This window comes from Lynx canadensis, chromosome B1 (genome assembly GCF_007474595.2).
Source record: "Lynx canadensis isolate LIC74 chromosome B1, mLynCan4.pri.v2, whole genome shotgun sequence".
Taxonomy (NCBI): domain Eukaryota; kingdom Metazoa; phylum Chordata; class Mammalia; order Carnivora; family Felidae; genus Lynx; species Lynx canadensis.
In genome coordinates, this window is record NC_044306.2 from 84,464,669 (window position 1) to 84,490,951 (window position 26,283).

Sequence of the window (26,283 nt, forward strand, 5' to 3'; positions counted from 1 at the left end):
ACACCACCAGCTATATCAGTCTCCCTCAGGGTGAAGACCAGGTGTTAGCATGCCCCCAATGGCATCTATATCCAGAATGGTTCAGGTACCTATGACTATATCCAGGACAGTTCTATCTCCACTGGGATATTGCTTCCCCAGTGGCCACCCAGAAGAGACAAGCAGAAGTGCAGAGGAGTTAATGTCTCATAGGATGAATCTTTACCAATGAAATACTATAGAAGGTGGTAAGGAACTGGCATATAAATATTGCTTTTTCCACTTAACAAAGTTTTCCAAGGTGCGTTGCTTCCATATGACTTATCTAGAGCTGTTTCACATGACCAAGTAACCAGCCATGTTTTCTTGTGAAGTTCTGCCCAACTCAGTAACCTCCCACCTTATGTCTACTTTGTTTCTCCTACAGCACTTCTCTTCTCACCTCCCTTTTGCTGACCTAGGATTGCTTGATCTCAGTCTCTGCTTCCTAGAGAACCTGGCTTGAGATACAAATCAAGGTCCTTCAACTCCCAAGTTCTGTTCACTGAGTAACAAATTAAAATGTAGTGTGAACAGTCCTCACCTTCCCAACTGAAAAGTTTCCTGATTTGAGTACCCCTAAGTACCTTCTCTCTTTGTCTATTTTAGTGTATTAATGTAATCAATTTCTTTCATTTTTCTTAAACTTACAACTACCCTCTTACTATGTCCCATTTTGTTTTCTAACTTTTTATTACTCTGCTCTGGTTTATTATACTTTTATTTTATAGCTCCTCTGTACTCGAGGGTTTTCTTCAATGCAGAGAAGCTTTATTTGGTTGTTTTTCCCTTTTAGAACATGTAGCTGTTCAGTGCCAGAAATGAGCAGTGAATGTCAAGTTTCATCTATAGATTTCTGTATATCATTTTTGACATATTGGAGGAGTGTAATAAATTGTAAACAACACATTATGGACTCCTTTCAGCTTATCTCAAGTCCCCAAGAACACTAAACTTTTCTGACCATGCTTTGCCAGGTTTCTCTTAGGGAAGGAGACGTACCCCACCCCAGTATCCTACACTGTCGTCAGCAGCTTCATTACCACCCTTCCTTCCCTCCCTCATTCCCTCTCTTTTCATTATTCTTTCTGACAACGATTCAGGGACAACATGAATTATAAACCCATAGTGCATCTATGAGTATTAAATAGGAATACTTAGCTAGCATTTTCATTTTAACTGTATATTGAAAATAAAGTAAGTTGATATGTCACAGTTGCTGTCGATCTCATATCTGACCTAATTGCCCAGATCTTTTGACTTAGATATCTCAGGCTTTTGGAATTATTTTTTTGTGTTGGTTGTTGTTGTTTTGTCCTGAATTTGAATTTGTCCGGCCATTTGAGTGCACACAGAGAACTTGACTCTCCAGTTTTTCAGTCTCCCCCTTCAACTTCGGTCATGAACTTTCTTTACTCTTATTGTCTATTAATTGACCACTTCTTCTCCCATAAATGTTGTGTGATGAAAGCTAATCTATGGAAAAGTTAAAAATGAGATTAATGTTTGCCAAAATTGTGGAGACATCAGATAAAAGATGCAGCACTACTATATTGCATCCCCATTGAAACAAAACAAAGGCAGCTACAAGCATTTGAAAGCAAGTCACATTTTTGCACACCATCCATTATTCTTACATTTAACAGGATGTTAGAGATTCTACATCTTCTGAATTTATTAGCTTGGTATTTAGCATGTTTCACAGTCAAAATAGCAAAGAAGTTTCATTATTGCTCGTTAAATTAGCCTCATGAAAATGTTGTTGGTAAAAGGTTACAGAAATGAGTAAGAGATCTAACCAAGCAGCATGTTAGACTATTTATCATTATAATTTAAAAAGGCATTCTGATGATTTGAATTAACTTGGCTAAAGGCTAGAGAATTAGATAAAAGGTAATAATTAAAACCTAAATGGCAGGATTAGCTCTTCCTTTTGATAAAGAAAAGACAAAACATGCATACCGCATTTACTTAAATTGTCCTCTTGAGAGAAACTGAGGCCAATAAATCACAACTGATTATACCATTTATGGGCTTTTAAAATATTTTACAGCTATATTGTAAATAAACTGGGTTACTGGAATATCTTGTTTTTCCTTCAGACCTAGTCAGATAGCCCTTCCCACGTTATTTTTTTTCCACATTATTTTATTTTGGATGGCTGAAGTCTAGGATTTAGCTGTTTTTCTATTGAGGTTTTAGTGTTTGGTTTTTAACTGAATTGTCATATATATATTATATGCATATAATATATATATAACATATAATATATATGTTATATATTTATATATTATATATTTATATATAATGTATAATATATAATATATATTAATATATATTATATATTATATAATATATAGAGGATAGTTAAGTTTTTGTCATCTTTGTGAAGTTTTACCAGTGAAAACATTTATTTAACTTGTATTTTTTTTTTTTTTTTACCTCTTTGCCATATAAAACTTTAATGTTTGGGTGACCTAAATTACTCATATCTTCCTTTGTGTTAAAATTATTTATTTTATTTTAATTCCAATGGAGTTAACATACAGTGTTATTTAATTTTAGGTGTACAATATAATGGTTCAACAATTCCATATATTTCTCAGTGCTCATCAAGATAAGTGTACTCTTAATCCCCTTTGCCTATTTCATCCATCTCCACACCCACCTCCTCTCTGATAACCATCTGTTTGTTCTCCATAGTTAAGAGTCTGTTTATTGGTTTGTCTCTTTTTTTTCCATTTATGTGTTTGTTTTGTTTCTTAAATTACACATATGAGTGAAATAATATGATACTTGTCTTTCTCTGACTAGCTTATTTCACTTACCATTTTACTCTCTAGATCTATCCATGTTGTTGGAAATGGCAAGATTCCATTCTTTTTTATGATTAATATTCTGTTGTATACATACATATACTACTTCTTTATCCATTCATCGATTGATGGAAACTTGGGTTGCTTCTATAATTTGGCTATTGTAAATAATGCTACTATAACATAGGGTGCAAAATCCTTTTGAATTAGTATTTTTTTTATTCTTTGGGTAAATACCCAGTAGTGCAACTACTGGATCATAAGGTAGTTCTGTTTTTCACTTTTTAGGGACGTCTATACTACTTTCCACAGTTGTTTTACCAGTTTTCATTTCCCCCCATCCTACATCCTCATCAATGCTTGTTGTTTCTTGAGTTTTTTATTTTAGCCATTCTGACAGGTGTGAGGTTTTAGCTCAGTGTGGTTTTGACTTGCATTTCCCTGATGATGTGTGATATTGAGCAGTTTTTATGTGTCTGTTGCCCATCTGTATGTCTTCTTTGGAGAAATGTCTATCCACGTCTTCTGCCCATTTTTTAATTGGATTATTTGTTTTTTTGGTGTTGAGCTGTATAAACTCTTTATATATTTAGGATACTAACCGTTTATTGGATATGTCATTTGCAAATATCTTTTCCTATTCAATAGATTGCCTTTTAGTTTTGTTGGTTTTTTCCTTGGCTATGTAGAAGTTTTTTTGTTTTTTGTTTTTTTTGTTTTTGTTTTTGTTTTTGTTTTTTTTTGATGTAGTCCCAGTAGTTTATTTTTGCTTTTGTTTCTCTTGCCTCAGGAGACATACCTGGAAAGATATTGTTAGGGCTGATGTAAGAAAATATTTTTTTTCTAATAAGTGCATAAAACTTTCCTGAAATGGATGGTAAATCAGTTTCTTTTTAACTTGTCAACTTTTATAGTGTTCCTTGTCTGTGGACATAAGATCAAAATTATTATTTTCCCCTCTTTTCCATTCTTAACAGAAACCAGGAGCTAAAGGAACTTGGTGAGCTTTCTCCGCACTGGGACAATCTACGGAAAAATGTCCTTACTCACTGTGATCAAATGGTGAATATGTACCAAGATATTCTGACAGAACTTAGCAAGGAAACAGGTATGAAAGCAAAAACTTTTTACGTATTCAAACTAAATTCCATTTCATATATGTTCGGTGAAAACAATAATAAACATTGTTGTTATAGATATGGAAGAGCCAAAATTAAAAAAAAAAAAAAAACTTTTATTTCTAACTCTACCATCTCGGCATGATAGACCAGTAAGAAACAAATTGCACTATTTTATCTCATGGTATTATTATAAGAATAACTGAGAAGTTTTAAATTGAATTTCCGTAAAGAAAAGCAGCTTATACAAATATGTTTTCCTTTCTGAAATCCTTGTAACATTTTTCTATATCAAGCATACTTTTCAACATACGTGCATACACACACATTTATTATTTACTTAATAATAATGTTCAGTTTTTTTCCACTTAGGGTCCTCTTTCAAATCAAGCAGCAGCAAAGGAGAGAAAACATTAGAATTTGTTCCAGTAAATCTACATTTGCAAAGAATGCATGTCCACAGCCCTCACTTGAAAGGTAATATATAATATTCTTTTTTTTTAATGAGCAAATTATGTTAGTGTGTGCTTTTTTTAAAAAGCTTGACTATTGGCAGAATTTAAAATTTCAGAATTATATAAAGATGAAGATGAAGCAATTTAACTTGATAATGACCCTGATTGCTACAAAAAGGGGTATAGCATTTTTGAAGCTGTGTTTCTAAACAATACTTTAAAAATGTGGCACCTGAATTGAGTAACAGGTGAATATACGAAGTAAGTGTTAGCTTCCTAAGTAGTACCAGTGATGGCTAATAACTGTGCTACTGTTTTAATAAGAAAAAGGAAAAACAAGACTTGTTCATTTTGTTCCTATCTTGAAAAATCAAAGCCCAAAGATAGACTCATGAGCTGTTTTTCTGATTTAGTGGTGACTATCAACAGAATCACCCGCTTCTCTATGAGCAGGGAATTTATCAGAAAGAAGGTGGTAGAGTATTTCACTATACTCAGCTGTGAGAAACATTTTTCAAGGAAAAGTGTATAGATTTTTATAAACATACTTGAATGAGGTTTACAGCGAACACTGTATTGCATCCATTGCCATTCTACATGATTCCTTGCTATTTCTTAGTAAAAAAAAATATTTTAAAATATTCTTCTCATCTCCCATTTCCTTTAACTTATTGCAATATCAATTTTTGTGCATAAGTAGAGTGACTATATGCCTGCATTCACATACATCAAAGTCTGATATTATGCTTGTTGTCCAGCATCATTGTTAAAGAAGGTCTTCACCTCTCTTCCCTCTCAAAAGTCTCCCTGTTTAATGGTAAGTGCTATAGTCATCCTACCAGTACCCATGTTCCTGGAGCCAAAAGTTACTTTAGATCATCCAGTCCTTCAGGATAAGTGTATCAACATGCAAACACACACAGATACATCTAAAGATGCATGCTAACACCCTATTTTGTAGCCATTGTCGCAATATAGAGGTTCTAGGTTTTGAAAAGTCAAAATCTCTATTCTGCTTTAGAATCATCTGAAGTTTTACAAGCATAAAAATTAACCAGTTTTTCTGTGTTTGTACATATTGATTATATATATGCAACCAGCTAATGTGCAAGTTTAAGTGTAGTTATAATCATTATGATGTGTAATGTGAATACCTCTAGTAACCTTTATCTACTATCTAAAATTTTAACTTGGCTCCTTTTCACCAGAAGTTATGTCAGTGAAAGAACTGAAATACAAATGAAATGGATTGGCCCAAAGCATTTAGAAACTCTTCCTCGATTGCTGCATATCTACCAGTAGTTTGAACATAACATCCGGTGGTTTTAAAAATCATCAAAACCAAAGTATAAATAAATAATAAAGGAACTAAAATACTTAAAATATATCTGAAAACCAATGTCTTTTTTTTCTAATGACCAATATTAAATCACTCTAATGATATAGTAAAGTTTATGTAATTTGAAATGAAACACAATTTCAGCTCTCCCATTTTTGATGTATGACCTTAAGTCCGTTATTTACTTTCTAAGCAAGTGTACTTTTCCTATTTAAGTGAATTGGAGTATGTAAAACACCTAGAATGAACAATAATAGCCATTATGAAACAGGTAGCATTTGCCATCACTGGAACAAAATAGATCTTTCAGTTCTATCAGGTCTGTTAAAAGGAGAAAAGTGATCAGTGAAGAGCCTATTAAGGGACAATGAAATCTTGAACTAAGAAGTAGCCAGATTTAGAGAAAAGATGAGCTAGGCATTTTGGAAAAATTATCATATGTAAGCACTTAATGACTGATAGAAGGAAGAAATGAGAGAAGGACAACTTCAGTACATCTGTGGATAGATAGCTGTATCATCAAACCAAGTGGTTTGTTGGGGCCCAATTGATATGGGTGTATATTTAAATATGCATTCAAATATTTGGCAATGATCCTAACATACTTCCACCAAAGAAAAAATATTGTCTAAGTGACCTTTTATTATACTTACTTCTTGAAAACAAAACAAAAACAGAACCATTTGTGCTGTTCTTTCCAAGATGCTATCTGAAAAATGGACCAGAGTGAGCTAGAAGGAAAACAATGTGTTCAGTTTGGGTTTCTGTAATTTGACAGGAAGAAACTTGCAACTGAAGTAAATTTCTAAAAGCAAACATAATTTCTCCTAATTATTTTGGTTTGTGATATGTATCAGTTTCCTAGATCTGCTGTAACAGAGTACCACAAACTGAATGGCTTAAATAAACAAAAAATTATTGTCTTGCAGTCTGGAGGCCAGAAGTCTGAAATCAAAATTTTGGCTAAGCTAGCTCCCTCTGAAACCTATAGGGGTATTCTTCCTTACCTCCTCCTGGCTTCTGATAGCTTGCTGGCAGTCTTTGATTTTCTTTGGTTTATCAATGCGTCATACGGTGTTCCCTGAGCATTTTAACATCATCTCCACTGTGTCTGTCTCTATCTCCGAACCTCCCCCTTAAGGACACCACTCACACTGAATTATGATCTGTCCTAATGACCTGATTTGAACTTGATTACATCTGTAAAGACCATATTTCCAAATAAGGTCATATTCTAGGATATCTTTCTGGGAAGCATAAATCAACCCATAATAACAGGATATATAGAGGAATTTCTTATTTGTGATGATAAATATCAAGTAGTATAGAGAAAAGCAAGATTTTGATGTTATAGAACTAGGGTACGACTCACGAACTAGGAGACTTTTGCTCTAGAGCAGTTTTCAGAAAGATGGTTCTTCTTTTTGAAGACCTAAAGGAGAAAATGTGGGAAAAGGCTAGATATCCTCATAGCCAAGAATTAATGCAAAGGTACTGAGTTCTACCGCATACTGACTTTTTCTCCAAGGCACCTCATGTAAATTTTATAGGTATTGTATTATATTGTATTGTATTGTATTATACATATATAAATAATTTTATATACAGCATATATATGGTATACATATAATATATGTGATATTGAATATTAAGCTTACGTGTTTTTTAAAATATGTTTTTATAAGTTGAAAATTGATTATTTGAGATTGGAATTTAGGTAAAGTAAGTGCTTTATAGGCTATATCACCAACTATATGTTATAATAGAAATTGAAAACTTTACTGAATTTTTGGGGTCCTACCATCCACTTCTTTGATATTGACTAAGTTAAATAAGCTTTCTGAGCATTGGTTTTCTTATTTGCAAAATAAAATGGTTAAAGTTTAAGATGACAGTCAATCAAATTTTCTACTTGCTTATATAACATGTAGTCAGCATATTAAAATAATTTCAGCTAAATTTATTTAAGATCCATGGTTACTGGTTTGAATGTTTAGCTGCATTACAGACAACATTTTGCAAGGTAATGATGCAAGTAAGATTGGCCAAGCCTTGGTATTTTCACTGGTGAGTTATTTGGATGTAGTACATTTATTTTCATTCTCACCATTAGTAAATTACCTCAATCCACATTTGATTAATATGCCTGATATATTTGGATAGGCAGCTTTGCAAACAATAGCAGGCAGATTCACCAAACACAAGGCTAATGTCTAGCTCTAGAAACAAGTAACTGAGCAGAACTAATGTCCTGTCTCATACTGACAAATGAAATAACCTCCATTTAACGTCAGGTGCCCCCAGGCCCATTAAGTTAACTTTTCACCCTTATTCATTACTTAATACAGCAAATACAATCCCAATAGAGATCTTAGATGGCAGTGACAGTAACAAAGACAAAACCTTAAAATTAAGAGCAAAGTTTTCTACCCCGGTGAATATTACTTTAATAGAAAACCAGTTATGAATATTATAAAATATGGATTCTTGTAACACTTTTTTAAAGGTTTATTTTATTTTTGAGGGAGAGAGAGAGAGAGAGTGAGCAGAGTGAGGGAGACAGAGGATCTGAAGCAGGCTCCACACTGACAGAAGAGAGCTGGATGTTAGGTTCAAACTCATGAACCATGAGATCATGACCTGAGCCAAAATCAAAAGTCAGATGCTTAACCTGACTGACCCACCCAGGCACCCTGGATTCTTGTGATATTATTCTGTGTTTAAGTTGTTTTATTTTATGTTATAGATATATAATAGCATATTATAGTACATGGCAAAGAGAGAGAGACAGAGACAGAGACAAGGAGACAGGGTAAGAAAGATACAAAGAGAAAAGAAAGAAAAGAAAGAAAAAATCTATAGTAAATCATAAAGCTATAGTTGGAATCAGGTGCAACATAAGCCAGAATTTATTGTGTAACTAGGATGAATCAGCTAACCTCTGCTCCTTAGTTTTCAAACATCCACATTGAGGGAAGGAACAAATGAGGAGCTGTTTAGAGCTCCCTGATTTCCGTATCTCGAGTTTGAGTATATCACATCATCAATGAAGTATAATTACTTTTAGATATGTTTCATGATGTTGCCAAATTGTTTCAACTATTTTGAAATAGTTTTCCCTTAAAATTCCTTGTTCTCTTGTGATTCATGTCAAAGTCATTTTGTGGTCCATGTTGAAGTCAGGGATTGTGCTTAAATTGCTCCTTGAAACGAGATCAGCATGTCTATGTTTTTTTTTTTTTTTTTCTTTTCATTAGAACTATTTTTATAGTTGTAGGAACTTTAAAGAGATTTTCTGGGAAAAAATAGACTTATTATCTCATATCTATTATTAAATGGCTTTTAAAGACTATGAGGCAGCCCTATTATTAAATTTCAAGCCAACCTAGTATCTTTAGCTTGATGAGATTCGCAACTTGAATTCCACTTCCCTGTTATGCTGTATATGATGCCATTTTCACAAAGCCAAGGACATGTTTTGAGATATGAACTATCAAAAAAAGAAGACACACAGATTCTATTTTTTTTAGAAAGAAAAAAAGACCTCTGATTTTATTGCTCAAATTTTCATAAAATAAATGTCCACCTAGATTTTTATAGTTGCCTCTAAGTATCAAAAATATGAAAGCTTTTATTATATACAGTTAAGGACTGTTCATATCATAAAGATAGATAATTTAAACAGCAGGATAAAATGAGGAAATTTTTCCAAAGAGACAAATATGAATGATAAGATTGTTTTATTTAAGAGTTTTATTTTTATTGACTATTTGTTTACTTGTATATCTGCTCATTCTTAGAGGAATACAATACATTTCAGTTAATTCTAACTGAATTTTAAAAAGTACAACTGTTACAGCCAAGACTGAACATAGTACTTTAAGTGTATACCATTCTTCATCAACTACACTAAGACACCAGGAAATGAATTCCATAGTGTAGCAAAATCTGTCTACCATTTTTGTCATAATTGCAAGTGGCATTCAAGGGTGAAAGGACCAAAGACATAAATCTAGCAGTTCCAATACTGTGATATTGGTAAATGATAATTGTCAAACAATATTTGCAAAATACTAAGACTCCCAAGAGTTGAGATTTTGTGATTTCAGTAAGAGTGTGGTATTTAAAAATTATAGTGATTAGTGTAAAGTATGACAGAGATGATTTCAAAGTTAAGGATTATATAGCTGTATACAGCATCTTATTTTAGATTATGTGACAAACCTAACATATCCATAGCTGAAGAGCACAGCTGTATTCTTTTGCTTAAGTTCATGTAAATTCTGAGAATAACATTCAGCAGCTACTTTCTGTTTCTTTCAGAGCCACTCCTTGGTCATTCATGATTGTGGAACCATCCCAGTGTGGGGATGGGGCTTTCCTCACATCATCTATTTTCCAACTCTCCCCAGATGCCAACTGAATGTCCTAAATTTCAACTCAATTCTAACATTATTTACCTGGAGATAGCATCAGATTCCCAGGTTAATGACTGCCCTTCACTTCAGATGCCAATCGAAAGTCCAAGCTTGTTACCCGTACTTTTGACTATCTGGCTTGAAATCAAAGGTTCCCTTCTCCTTGCATTCAATTAATTGGATAGAGCTATTCACAGAACTCAGAAAAACATTTTATTTACTAGATCACTGGTTTATTATAAAAGGATATAATAGCCAGATGGAAGAGATGCACAGGGCAAAGCATAGGGAAAGTATCCAGAACTTCCATGCTCTCTGAACACCTCTCTCCCAGCATCTCCACATGTTCACCAACACGGAACCTCTCCAAACCTAGTCCTTTGGGTTGTGTTTTTGTTTGTTCGTTTGAGACTTCACTACATAGGCATAATTGATTAAATAATTGGCCATTGAGGATTGAAGTCAATCTCCAGCTCTTTTCTTCTCCCAGGAGGCAGGGTGTGAGAGGAGGGATAGAAAATTCCAACCTCTAATCACTTTGTTTGGTTCACTGGCATCCAGTCCCTATCCTTAGGTGAGGTCCGATAGTCACTTCATTAAACATGAGAAAAGCTCTCAACGCTGAGGAAATTCCAAGGGTTTTTAGAACCGCTGTACCAGAAGAGGGAACAAAGATCAAATATTTATTTCCTGTTATTGTTAAGGAACAAAAATTCAACCGAGTGATTTAAAAGATCAAATTGACTTTATTGAATGATTCATGAATCAGACAGCATCCCACCTAGTAAATAGAAAGGAGCTCTGTAGAGCTAAAGAAAGGAAAGATTTTTTTAAAGGTATTGAGGAAATGGGGAAAAAGAAAATGATTGGCAAAGGAATCCATTGTTTTAGGCAAGATCATCCTAAGGGAAATGGAAGGGACCTGTTAGTAAATCTCCTAGTGCTGACCAAGAAATTCTATGTTGACTAGTTAAAGATTACATTCCTGGGGGGCTGAAACTGCAGTTAGATTAGGTATTAAGGCTTGGTTTGCTGATGTGGGTCTCTTGACTGACTATTATGAGCCTGTGGCTGTCTTTTTTATGTTATAAATCACAATATCAGAGTTATCAATGTTTAAATTTTAGCACTTCAACTTTTTGAAGACCTCAAATATACAAAGGTTAGGTAAACCTAAATTCTTTGACCCTCTACAAAATAGGCACATAAAGATCCCAGCTTTTTGAGGAATGGTTTTAATCAGGTAGGTAGAATCAAAAGGCAAGAAAGTGAGAGAGCAAGAGAGACCTACTTGCTCTTTCCGTATCCAGACATAAACCCTACTTATTGTCCCTGTGGAGAAAGCCTACTTGATATTAATGGATTATTAAGGTTGGCTTGCAGGGTGGGGAAATGGGAGAGATGTCTTCTAAAATATAGATAGTGTTCAGTTCTGCTAGCTGTGCTGAAACATAGCAACACTACTTTTTACTTGACTATTTGAAATATTTTCTATGAAGTTCAAGAATAAAGAATATTTGGGGTGTCTCCTGTGTTTTACCTCCTGGTACCTTCACCCTGGAGAACATATACCTATGTTAGGAAATTGGCTCCCTTTCTGTTCTTATTTTTTTTCATATTCTGATTGTTGTGATACTAATTATTATGTAAACTTTCCCGAGAATTTCATATTCCCAATATGCTTTCTTGTTAATTTATTTTTAATATCTTGTTTAAAATGATAACAAATGGTAAATAAAATTATAAAAAATGATAAGTTAATGAAAAGAATGGGAAATAAAGGATCTGATCTAAGGAAACACTGGATATTATAAGGCTATATTAAAAACAAATTACAAACATTGTACTTCCCTTAGTAAATTCACTCCTAGAAGAAGTATGAATGAACAATTCTAAAACTATTTTATTTATATACTAGGGTTAATCAATATGTAGGTATGAAGATAGTGAGCAAAAGAAGTTAGAAATAAAGAAGGAAGGAAGGCCAGAAGGAATCTTGTGATTCTGAACTGAATCAGAGTAATAATATGGACTCATGGGTTTGTTGTTGTTAGTATAGATAGATATAGATGTGTGTATGTAAACAAGTTAGTATACATACATATATTTCCTACCTCTAGCCCATGAAAGGATTGGAAGCAATAGTAATGAGCATAACTACCCCCAGTATTAGATTTCTAAACACCATTGTCCAGTAAAAGGGACTAGGATTCTTGGAAAGCTGGTTGATTCTAGAGCTGAGGCAGGGAAAATATAAGATTAGAGTCTAGAGTATCCTGTGGCTCTAGAAAGTAAGGAAGTGCTCAAAAAATGAACAACAATGATGACAACAAATGGTGTGTGTGAAAGGAACATATATAAATAGCACAAGAGCTAACTGAAGGAGCTCCCAATGGACAAAGCTGGAACAACTTGAACATAAAGATAGTGTTAGTTCATAAACCAAGGAACAAAGTACCCATGAGCCCATATTGATGTTAATAAAAAACTGAATATATAAAAGAATAAAGGAGAAGAGTCAACTATTCTTTCCAGAAGAATTCCAATTAATGAATGTGGAAGGAATGACGGAGATGGAAAATGAGCATTCAAACACAGCAGTAATAAGTGCCTTAGACAAGATTTATCAATAGATGCTAAAATGAGTGGGAGCAAGTTAAACAGAAACAAGATACTGCATTTTCTTAAAATATGTCTCTTTAAATATTTAGTAACTTTACAGTGAAGAATCAACTTTTCATCACAAGGTTAACAGCACGTAATACATAACAACTTAACATACTCCCTGTTATAATGCACTGAGAAGGGCATATTGTCTCCATGGTATCCTACTCAATAGTGCAAATCTTCAATCTAATTATGAGAAAACATAAGACAAATCCAAACAGAGGGACACTTTACAAAGTAACTTACCAGTATTCTTCAAAAGTGCTACAGTCAAAAATGAAAGACTGAGGAACTATCATAGATTGGAGGAGATGACAACAGCTAAATAAAATGTGGAATATTGGACTAGTTCCTGAAAGAGGAAAGGGTGTTAGTGGAGAAACCAATCCTAACATACTATCTACTTATTTTGATGTAATAGTACAAGATTAATTTTTTAGTTTTGATAATTAATCTATGACTCTGTAAGATTTTAACATAGGGAACATGCATGAAGGGTATACAAAACTCTCTAATTTTGCAACAACTCTGGAAATCCAAAATTATCTCAAACATAAAAATTTTCAAAAGTATTTAAACAACAATAAATGTTTTTGTATTTTAATATATATATATATATATATATATATATATATATTTCAGGTATGGTTACTACAGTCAAGCTAATTAACATATTCATCTCCTAACAGAAGTTTTTTGTTTATTTGTTTGTTTTTGTTTGTTTGTGTTTTTTTATGGGGAGACTGTGTGTGTGTGGTGAGACATTTTTAAAGTATTTTTAAATTTCTTCCTGTTTTAGACAGAATATTAAAATTTAATTCAAATTTTATAGAAACATTGACAGCAACTTAGTCATAAACTTTTTTTCTTTCACTGTAGCAAGAATATCTAACATAAGACCTAACCTCTTAACAAAATGTTAAGTGTACAATACCTAATAACTTATTGTTTGGTATATATTTGGCTTCCTTGACTGAAACTTTATACCATTTGATTAGTAACTTTCCTTTTCCCTCTTCTCCCAGCCACTGGCAACCAGTATTCTACTTCTGGTTTCTATTAATTTGATTCTCACTTAATTTTAGATACTTCATACAAGTAGAATCATGCATTATTTGTCTTTTTGTGGCTTATTTCACTTAACATAATAACCTCAAGGTTTATCCATGTCACATATTGCAGAAGTTCTTTCTTTTTTAAAGCTGAATAGTATCCCATTGTACATGGAATTCACCCACTTTTCTTTATCCATTTTCAGTATCCATTCACCCACTGATGGATATTTCGGTTCCTTCCATATCTTGCCTATTATGAATAGTGCTTAAACGAACATAGAGGTGCTAATATCTCTTTGAGATCCTGATTTCATGTCTTTTGTGTAAATACCCAAAACTGGGATTGCTGAACCATTATTCTATTTTTAACTTTATAAGGAACGTCTATACTATTTCCCATCGCATCTGCACCATATTTTGAATCCTGTAACATTGTGCAAGGATTCAAATTTGTTCACATCATGGCAAACACTCACTGTCTTGTCTTTCTTTCTTTCTTTCTTTCTTTCTTTCTTTCTTTCTTTCTTTCTTCTTCTTCTTCTTCTTCTTCTTCTTCTTCTTCTTCTTGATTTGCATTTTCCCTGGTGATTAATAACATTTAACATTTTTTCATATACCTGTTGGCCATTTGTAATTTTCTTTGGCAAAATGTCTAGTCAAGGCATTAGCCCATTTTAAAATAAGGTTATTAATTTTTTTACTACTGAGTTATAGGAGTTCATTATATGTTTTGGAGATTAACTTCTCATCAGATATATGGTTTGCAGATATTTCCTCTTTTTCTTTTCAGTCTGTCATCTCCTCACCTATGCAGAAGCTTTTTAGTTTGATGTAGTTTTGCTTGTTTTTGTTGCTTATGCTTTTAGTGTCATATCTATGAAATATTTGTAAATACCAATATCATAACACTTTTCCTCTATGTTTCTTTCTAGGAGTTGTATAGTCTTAAGTCTTATGTCTAAGTCTTTAATTTGAATTGATTTTTGTGCATGCTATAAGGATCTAATTTCATTCTTTTGCATGTGAATAATCATAAGTTCTCTTATTCTTTTATAGAATATAGTCTATGGATGGTATATTTTCATCCTCATCCCATGAAGATATACTTATTTCAGATTCCAATGTTTTTCCTGATAGTGTTTATAAACTTTTTTATTTCTTCAATTATGAAAATAGTACCTTGGGGAGCCTGGGTGTCTCAATCGGTAGAGCATCCAACTTCAGCTCAGGTCATGATCTCATGGTTTGTGACTTTAAGCCCCACATTGGCCTTTTCACTGACAGTGCAGAGCCTGCTTTGGATTCTCTGCCTCTTTCTCACTCTGCTCCTCCAACATTCACACTTTCTCTCTCAAAAATAAGCATTCAAAAAAATTTCAAAGAATAGTAATACCTTGTATGATCTGCAAAAAAAAAAAAAAAAGACAAACTGAATTATTAAACAAATATTTGTTTATTTATTGGCATTTATTGAAAACCTACAACATGGATGATATTGAGGCATTTGAATGTTCTTCTGTTAATATTTGAAATGTATGAGGAGGAGTATAAGTATCAGAGCCTGTGCTTTTGGGCCAAGTGACTGAATGGCCACGCATATAGGAAAGTGATCTAGTGCACTGTGGATAGAGGGAGGCTAAGACTGAAGAGGCAGTAGTAATCCCGACAAGAAATAACAAAGATCAGAATTAAGATAAAGATAATTAACACTGATAAGAGAAAATAAAATTTGGTAGAAGAGTTATGAGAACTCATCAGGTAAGGGGCACCTGGGTGGCTCAGTCAGTTAACTATCCAACTTTGGCTTAGGTCATGATCTCACAGTTGGCAAGTTCAAGCCCTGTATTAGGCTCTGTGCTGATAGCTCAGATCTTGGAGCCTGCTTTAGATTCTGTGTCTCCCTCTCTCTCTTGTGCTCCCTGCTTGTGTTCTCTCTCTCTCTCTCTCTCTCTCTCTCTCTCTCTCCCCCTCTCTCTCTCTCTCAAAAATAAATAAACATTAAAAAAACTGATCAGGTAAAATGTTGAGGGAAAGGGAGAAATTGAAAATGATCTTGATATCTTGAGAGTTTTACTCTGGAAGACTTAAAAAAAATGTGGTGTCTGTAATGATCATAGCCAACTGGGGAGGAAGACCAGGTTGGAAGAGTTAGAGCAAGTGAAGCTTAATAACTGATTTAAATTCAGAAACGTTCAGAAGGCACTTAGGAATTTGATTATTTAATGTGGAAAAGGTCAGAACTAGCCAGAAATAGAGATTTTGTAGGCTTTGGTAAAAAAAAAATAGTGTTAAAACTCTGAAACGAATGAGCTTATAAATAGAAAATAGAATGGAAACAAGTAAAAGTCAGTCAGAACTTTGGATATCAAAGAACTTGTTTATAACTAAAGAAGCTCTTTATATCATTGGATTCAAGAAACACACATGTCTTCATTAGATTTAAAAATAATCAGCTCTTTATTATGAGGCATGGAGAATATTTGAGCAACTTGCTTCTCTTTCTTTACCTGCCACTTCCAAGTTTCATGGTTCCTTCACAGATATCTAGAATTTCCCAGAGCAAAGTGGAGGAACAAAAAGAAAGTTTCTGCTCCTAGAAAGTAGCTTTGGAAAAATGTGGAAACTATAGGTGAATTGAAGAGACAGATTTACCATGAAGCTAGTACAACTTAAGTTCAGGGCTGGCTCTTCCTGTGTATGGGTATCACAAGATTCTTCAGTGGGCCTCAGCAACTTGTTTCTGGTCAGGTTTTTGCAAATTTTACAAAAATAAGTTATTTTAACCTCCATCAGTTAGGACTGGTCTCTCTTTCTATGCAGATTTCCCCTTCCCTCATTCTTTCCCTCATGCTAGGTGGTGGTGGAGAGGCCACAAACTCAGATTTCCCCTTCCTTCATTCTTCCCCTCTTGCTAGATGATGTTGGAGATGTGGATTTTTGAATCCAGCGGGAGGCTACAGACAATTAAAAAAATTGAGTTAGGAATGCATTTAGCTTGGGCTTAATGGGATTTGGGTTTAAAGTGACTTAGTTATATTGTTGGTATTGTTGGTCACCCAGCTTTTAGCAGAAATGTATTTCTGCTTGCATCATCATGATGATTTTTCTTTTTGCATTTAGTTTAAATTAACACAGGAACCGAAGACTGAGCCTCAATTTCACTTTCCTTTTCAGACTGAAAAGTGTATTTTCATGGTAAAGAAGCAATAGTTAAAATATCATCTTTCTTTGCTTCCTTGGTAGGATAACTTCTTATAAGGAAAATAATCGTAGGGACTCCTGGGTGTCTCAGTTAAGTGTCTGACTCTTGATTTCAGCTCAGGTCATAATCTCATGGCTCCTGGGTTCAAGCCCCGTGTGGGGCTCTGCACTGGCAGTACAGAGCCTGCTTGGGATTTTGTCTCTTCCTCATTCTCTCTCTCTCTCTCTCTCTCTCTCTCTCTCTCTCTCTCTCTCTCAAAATAAATAAATAAGCTTAAAAAAAAGAAAAAGAATCATAGATAATAGTGAATGCTCACCACTTCTAATTATTTTCAACTCCATTTTCTAGCTGAGGAAACTGAGACATAGAGAGGTTAAATAATTTTCCTAATGTTGCACAGCTCATAAGTGGCAGAGCTGGGATCCAGAGTGAGGGACTCAGGTTCTGGTCATTAACTTAAACCCCTGGCTCTCCATCCCTGGATTAGAAGGTGAAAGACCCTGAAGTCTTTGGGACGTTAGATGAAGCAGGTAATTTCTCAAGGTGCTCGGGTTTCTCATGAGATAGATGAAGATGGACTGGAATTTAGTGTTGGTAACTTTCGGGTAATGTCATGGCTATTTGAGAAAGCTGTGGCCCTTTTCCATAAAGTAGAACAGACACTTATAAAACTTGCATATATTCATGGACTCTCTGAAACCCTTTTCTTAGCCCTATGTTAAAATATCCTGGACTAAGAAGTCTTTAAATTTCACACAAGTCTTATATTCTGCTATATTAAGAAAAGCTAACTTTCAGTTTATTAGTGACTTTTTAAAAGGGCAAGAGATTACCACTCCAGCAATATATTGAGTGATTGTTCAGTATGTGCCTTATTGATGGGTTGATTTGGGTTGTATTCTGTGGGGTTTTTTGTTTGTTTGTTTTCTGTTTTGTTTTGTTCTGTTGTGTGACCTTGACTTCTCTGAGTGCTGCTGAAGTCTTTCACTTGAAGACTTTTTTTATTAAGAAAAATATTTCAAGTGCATTTGGATTGAACCAGTATGAAGAAGTTACGGTGTTTACGTGAAGCTAATAAAATAATTTATGTTTTCCCTGTAAATGAGAACTGAAAAACAACCAATGTGTCAATACCAAAATCAGTTTGAAAAGGATCTACTATGAAATTAGGTTTCTCAAATAAAATGTAGTTTAACCAGAGATGCTCACTCTGTTTTCCTTCTTATGGGGATACTTTTCATTAGAATGGAAAATTGATGCCATGTTTTGAAGCCCTAAACTTAATAAGCATCAAACTTGATGTTTCAAGATCAAAAGATGGAGTTGCAATTTAAATGTATGGATTTTTTTATTAAAAAAACAAAATATCTTTGTGGAAAATAGATCTAGAGATATTTTGTGTATTCTTTCTATGTCACCTAAGAAAATTGCAAAAGCATGCATTCCAAGCTGTCTAAGGTTTTACACAGGCAGGAAACTACTCTGTATAGTTTGTGTGTGTGTGTGTGTGTGTGTGTGTGTGTGTGTGTGTGTGTTTAATGCACTAGTAATGTTCTGCCCTTGAGCCAAGATGAATTAATAATTTGGGTTTTTTTCTCTGTAAATTTTCTCTGTAAAGATTGTTCATTATTGTTGAATTTCAATATGATTGCAAATTAAATGATGCAAAACTCAATAAAGTAAAATACACAAAAGACCAATTAACATGTTATCTCAGTAAGTATATAGAAGAATGAGAGAACATACTGTTCCAGATAGTAGCATATAATTAAGATGTAGTCATAAATCAAAGAAATATTATAACTTGGTTAGGTGCACAGGTGGCTTTTACAAAGATTGATTAGCTCCTCTTGCCCCTTGAGATGTGAGTTCATAGTTATTCCTGCAAAATTAAACAGAATAATTTCTCAAACTTCCAACAGTGTGTATACTTCCATGCCAACAGCATGCTGGAGACAAATATTTGCAAAATGTTCATCTCCTTGTCCATTCCTGTTCCAGATGCTCTCTACGATGTCATCACCGTGGGAGCCCCAGCTGCCCATTTTCAGGGATTTAAGAATGGTGGTCTTCGGAAACTACTCCATAGATTTGAAATGGAAAGAAGAAAGTAAGTGATGAGAGAATGCATTAATGATATTATCTTCCCTTTGGAGAAGTTTGTGTATAATGTTAGGATAAAGAAGTTTGTTCCATCACAATGAACAATTCTTCAATTCTGCAACCCATTAAGTAACTTAAAGTTGTTGAAATGTCAAAAAAAAAATACTTGAGCAGAAATTAAATTAGAATAAATGAAATGCCTGAGTGTATTGCTTATAGAGTAGTAGCATTATGCTGGCAGAAAAAATTTCTGGAAACCATGCTACCAAAATAGATACATTCTAGTATCTAGTATCAACCATGGCACATTGAATGCAATGGTATTCAGATGGAGATTTAGCTGAAAACAGTCCACTTTAACTGTGAACCCAAAGATACTTGATGGAGAGCATGAGACCTAATTTATGACTTTGACCCTACTATTGATTTCCATTTTGACCTAAGTCCAGGCACATAACTATCTATCATTTAATTATGCCATTTGAAAAAGAGACATCAACACAGAACTGTATCTGTAAAGTGATGAGATTAAAAGAGGAATCATATCCCTTAGGAGAAAGGCATGACACAAAAACTATTATCACTGTTATTTATAATTTTAATATACTTTCTCAATTTTTTGTCTTCATTTACTTTAAAATATTGCATCAGTAGTTTATCCCCCATGTACTCACCCCCAGGTACTGAGTTTATCCTATAATACCCTCTAGCTATGCCTATACTCATGTAAACCATAAAAAGTATCATTCAGGTCTGAAGGATAACTTTACTTTCCTTTTCAAGCCATTACTCTTCTTGGATTAAGATCTCAAAGTTTGAAAGTTATGAGAAAATAGTTATTCTTAGTCATAGTTGGTTTATTAATAGTACTAGAAAATCTGAGTGGCAAAAGCAGAATTTTTTTTTAAGTTTTATCACATTTACCACATAACACATTTTTATTCAGTGTCCAGATGTTCAGGAAGAAAACATTCAGGTAAATTATGATTGAATAGGTGACATAATATTATATTAATATATAAACTAATAATACATATTTATATATTTTTGTCTTGCTTTCAAGAAATTGACTTTGGTACAATACTATTAAGTTAGCTATAGTCCTTATTCAGATTACTCCAGGTTTCATTTTCTTGTTTGGTTGGTTGGGTGGTTGGTTGGTTGGTTGAGAGGGTACAGATAGTGTTCTATGAAATTGCATCACAGATGTAAATTAGAGTAACTATCATCAAAATAATCATAAAGGGATGTTCTATTACCACCAAGAAACTCCCTCAGTGATTCCTTAATAGTCACACCCTCCCCAAAAACCTTCTGCTGCAGAAAGCTGTTCTGTTGCTTTATTATTTCAGCAGGGAATAGAAATGAGAATTGCAACCAGGGCATCTGAGGGGAGGGGCACCTCCTATTTAATTCATGGAGGCTGGAAGTCAGTTATCACAGACTTCGCAGGGCAAGGATGCTATATCTCTACTGAAATGGGAATGGGAGTAGAATACAGGTTTCTGTCCATGGGCTCTATCAGGGAGGGGTGTTTCTCACTGACCTCCTGCTGCACCATTCTTTGAGTCGGGGAGCAACCTGCCATTTTTATAATATCACCCCTAGAACAGACAAATATGATTAAAAGTTTTTTATTCTGTTTGCCCACCCTTTACCAATCCTTTGGCTTTTCTTGGTTGCTATTTTTATTTGGCATTTTACTACATTGCTGGGATGTATGAGACAAGGAAAAAAACAAACAAACAAAACAGCCATGGAACTCACTGTCATGTCATTCTTTAAGTCTTGAGGCACCTAGTCAATCTGCCTTCATTTCTCCACCTCTTAGATTCTTCTGATAAATGACATATAGATTTTTCCCAGAGTTTTTTTGTAATTAGAGAAGTAAAATAGATTGTGTTTACTCCATCTTTCCTGGAACTAGAAGTCTCTAATCTTAGGTGAGAATTCACCTAATCTATTTGCTTTTCTCAATCAAATTTTTGTGTTTATAACACAGCTAAAAGGCTGAAAACTGTCTGTAGGGCACATAAAATCTAGTTGAGCATGTACAGAATTGGCATGTGATGATACATGGAACCTAACCATGTAATTTCATAAAATATTACTACGTGCTGCTATTAAAGACAAATGTTGAGTTGTGTGTTAGATTTTGAATAGTATTTTTTGTTTTAAATACCTGCATGAATATCTGAATTCTTCACTATCCTTCACTGGGATGTTTATATACATATAATTACATGCACACACACGTGCGTGCACGCACACACACACACACACACACACGCACATAGCCTTCTAGGATCAAATTTAAAATAAAAGAGAAAAATGCATCCAAAGCTTACAAACATTGATTTGCTTTAGGTTTTTCATATGTGTTATATATCCCATTGTTTTACTGATGACTTTATTAATAAAAAAAACCAATGAGATGTTTTTAATTAAAAAAAACAATTTGGTGTAGATCTCAAAAGTACTCTGTAGGGAAGTGATGTAGGACAAATATGGCTTGCTGAAGCAATACACAGATGAGCTTGGTATCAGCCTGTCCATCAAGTTAAGGGGTGATCTAAACAAAGACTTTATGCCTAAAGTGATACCATACTATTCAAATTATCTTTCTGCAGGCTTTTTCAACAGCAAATATTGCACTTGTCAGTCAAAAGCAATAATAGAGAAGTAAATATGAGACTACATGAAATGAGTAACTTAAACTTGCACATTTATTTACATTTGGCACTGCAGAAAAGCACATTAAGTGAAGGAATTTCCTTCACTTCTTTCTTTTGATACCTCCCAAAAAGATAGCCAAATATTTTAAGTCAGTTTTTTAGGAGAACCACCACAGCCATTTTCCTACTTCACCTTCATCTGTTTTCTTCTCAGCTATGCGAATGACGTACTGTCACCTGAGAACAGATGTAATTTATGTGTCTGTTCCTCAGTGATATATTTTTTGATGAATACATTGACCACACAATGAAAAGGGTTTTAGTATAAGAAAGCCTTTCTCAGAGTATTTATATAATGTAATTCAGATCACAAAAAAAGTATGTTTTAAAGGCTACAAGAGGAGCGCCTGGGTGGTTCAGTCAGTTAAGTGTCTGACTTTGGCTCAGGTCATGATCTCACAGTTTGTGAGTGTGAGCCCTGCATCTGGCTCTGTGCTGCCAGCTCAGAGCCTGGAGCCTGCTTCGGATTCTGCGTCTCCCTCTCTCTCTCTCTGCCCCTCCCCTGCTCATGCTCTGTCTCTCTCTGTCTCTCAATAATAAATAAACGTTAACATTTTTTTTAAATAAATAAAGGCTACAAGATAATTAGGAAGAATGGTCTTTTTTCTTTAACTTTTTTTTGCATGTATTTATTTTTGAGAGACAGAGAGAGACAGCATGAACAGGGGAGGGGCAGAGAGAGGGAGACACAGAATCAGAAGCAGGCTCCGGGCTCCGAGCTGTCAGCGCAGAGCCCAATGCAGGGCTCGAACCCACAAACAGTGAGATCATGACCTGAGCCAAAGTCGGACGCTTAACCGACCGAGCCACCCAGGCGCCCCAGGAAGAGTGGTCTTTTTAAAGCACAAATATCTGAGTATATTGATCCTCTGATCAGAATCCTTCAAGGAGTCCATGCCCATCCATTGGGTATTCAAAGCCAGCATGATCTCACCCCACCAACTTTCTGCTCTTCCTAAATGCTATACAAACTGTTTCCCTGAAGGACTTCATACTTTCCCACCTCTTATCTCCTTATTCTGTTCCCTTTTACAAGAAATTCTTCTGTTTTCATCTCCCCATCATTTTCTGTTTCTTTCTGTCAAAACCATATACATGAACCTATTCAAACTTCCACACATTGTCCATCCTAAGGTTCTACCTTCTCTGTTATGTCTTTTAATTTTCAAGTTGATTTGACTCTCTATCCTAATATATTATTTTTAATCTCCTTATAGCTTTATTAGGTCACAGTTATGATGTATTAGGTTTGTTCTTTTCTGATATTTCCGTAACAGTTTGTGATTTCCTTAATGAAAAGATGATGTCCTCTTAAAATTTGGATCTTCTAATGTGCCCCACAGAGTACATGGCATGCAGTTTCAAATTCAGCAGGCATTGGAATTCACACATGAATCAGATACAGTCTCTGATTTAAGCTGCTGAAAATTCAAGTGGGAGATCAAGTCTCACAAATAATCATAATACATGGAGCAGGGGTTATCAACCTTGTTGCATATTACAATTCTCTTTGGAGCTTTAAAAGATTTTATCTAGGGGAGCCTGGGTGGCTCAGTCGGTTAAGTGTCTAAATTCAGCTCAGTTTGTTATCTCACGGTTCTTGAGTTCAAGCCCCGTGTTGGACTCTGTACTGACAGCTCGGAGCCTGGAGCCTGCTTCAGATTCTGTCTCCCTCTCTCTGCCCCTCTCCCACCTGTACTATGTCTCTCTGTGTCTCAAAAATAGATAAACATTAAAAAAAATTAAAAATAAATAAACAAAAGATTTTATCTAGGAGTCCCTGGGTGGCTCAGTTGGTTAAGTGCCCGACTTTGGCTCAGGTCATGATCTCCTAGTTCATGAGGTCCAGCCCCACATAGGCTCTGTGCCAACAACTCAGAGCCTGGGGCCTGCTTCAGATTCTGTGTCTTCCTCTCTCTCTGCCCCTCTCCTGCTCACACTCTGTCTCTCTGTGTCTGTCTCTGCCTCAAAAATTAAAAAAAAGCATTTTTTTTTAAATTAAAAGATTTTATCTATGGCAAGATAGCACCCCAGACCAATTAAGTGAAAGTCCTGGGAATGGAGCCCAGGTATTGGTATGTTTTAAAAGCTTCCCAGGTAAGACAAATGTGTAGGTAGAGTTGAGCACCACTGAGGCTGAGGAAGGGTGTGGAGAATAGAAACAAGAATAGTGACACAGATGAAATGAACTTGAAAAATGTATAGAACCTCAATTGATATGTAGCAGGAGGAAAGAAAATCTATGCAAAGTAGTATTTGTTGAAATAAGAAAAATATTACAACTTGCATACTAGAACTTTGTGTTTAAAGAATCCTGAACTCACTAAACAGTTGCAAAACAGAAGCAAAGATGGAAGCTATAAGAATTTTGATTTGAGACAACTTGGGCTGAAGTAACATGCAAACAAGTAAAATTGAGCATACTATAAGGGTTTTCATGCTGTAAACATGAGATTTATATGAGCCAAAAGCCTAATTGCACATGTATTTTTTTAAAGACCAGAATTAGGATGTGTAAGGCATTGTCTTTAATAGTTACATCAAACATCTACATGTCCCTGGAATCAGTGATGTATCTGGAAGCTACTTAAAACTTGTGGATTCCTCCCTCAAAATATGATCATTTTTTCCTTTTGTTATTGTTTAAAAGAAAGGGGGAAATTGCCACAACCACGCATATTGCCTGCTTTGATCATTTCTGATTTCAGCAGGAATTTCAGACTCAGCCAGAGCTTTGAGTAGGATCATGACCTAAAAGCATAAACCTTTCCTTAAAATGAAAAAGTACCTCATGAAAACCAAGTGCCTTTATAAAGAAAAAGTACCAGTGAAGGGCAGTGTCAACTCTTGTTTGAGAATATTAATTCCCTGTGATCTGCCTATTCATTTGGAGCATTCAGAACCAACTCCCTGCAAGTGACTTGATGTTACATGCCTGCCTAGAGGAGGAAGTGCCTTGGTCTTTCCACTCCTCCCCCCAGTCTGTCATTCCAAGTGCCCAAAATCAGTAGTTACTACCCCACAATTTCAAACAGAAGAGAGAAAAAAAAATCACTTGGAAAAGTCATAAAGAAAATGAACTAAAATTTTACTGACAGGAATATTGTAGATTCTCCTTGAGCCTACAACAAGCTGAGTCTGTACTAGAATGTTCTCAAGGAAAGCAGAATATTAATGCAAAGAGTTACACAAATCAGTCTTACCTTTAAGAGATCAATGGCTATGTAATCATATGGCAAAAACTCTGAGGAAAACTTTCCTGTTACAAGGAGAAATACAAATAGGTATTTCCTCATTCTCTATTATAGTTAGGAGACTGCTTGGGTAAAAAGAAAAATATTGCAGTAGGAAAGGAAGCTCTGTGTAGCCTCCAGTATAGCAGGCATTCAATAAACCAGAAATGGGAGAACTGGATGCAGAATTTCATACCACTACCTTTGATACATATTCTTCTTACGCTACTTAATTTGTGGAGATAAAACATAAAGTAACATTTTTAGTTAGTAATGTAGAGCTGAGATGTCTAAGCAAATCTGTCTGAGTTTTCCAACTCATCCCTTTTTGTATTCTCTTCACTAACTATGAGCAGACTAGGAAGCAGTTACGAAGACTGAGATTCTTATTTTTTTTTTTATGAAAGAATGAGTGATTCAAATATATTCAATGAAAGTAATAAGACTGCATATGTGATTTGATTTAGGGAGCCAATTATTATATTTTTCCTACCGAAGCTGTTTCTCTGTCTCTAGTTATTTTTTTCCTACTGAAGCTCTTTCTCTGTTTCTAGTTTGATCTCTGGATTTCTTCTAGAAATTTGTCTTGTCACTCACTGGCGGAGCAGTTTAGTCTGAGATCACAACTGTGTGATCTGTTTAGTATTTTGTAAGCACCAAGAGATCATGCCGTATGTCTTTTCAGTAGCATTTTGACTCTTTCAATAGTGTATATGTATTTTTTTAAATATTTATTTCTATTTGAGAGAGAAAGAGACAGAGACAGAGAGAGAGAGAGAGAGAGAGAGAGAACACTAGTGGGGGGTGGACAGAGAGAGAGGAAACAAAGAATCCAAAGTGGGCTCTGTGTTGACAGCAGGGAGCCCGATGCAAAGTTTGAACTCACGAGTTGTGGAATTATGACCTGAGCTGAAGTCGGATGCTTAACCGACTGAGCCACCCAGGTGCCCCTCAATAATAGAGATTTTTAAAAATATTTTCTACTGATAATACTTAACATACAGTGTAATATTAGTTTCAAGTGTACAATATACTGAATCAACACTTTCATACATCTCCCTGGTGCTCATCATGGCAAGTGCACTCCTTAATGCCTGTCACCTATTTCACCCATCCCCCTAACC

The 26,283-nt window shown here is 34.7% G+C and overlaps 1 protein-coding gene across 1 annotated transcript in view; it reads left to right on the forward strand.

Moving 5' to 3' along the window:
* The window catches only part of INPP4B (inositol polyphosphate-4-phosphatase type II B), a 797,369-nt gene that overhangs the window by 616,939 nt on the left and 154,147 nt on the right, over positions 1-26,283 (forward strand). The window contains 3 exon segments of the mRNA XM_030313011.1: positions 3,812-3,942; positions 4,325-4,429; positions 19,090-19,198. Of these exon segments, the coding sequence (XP_030168871.1) occupies positions 3,812-3,942; positions 4,325-4,429; positions 19,090-19,198 (345 nt within the window).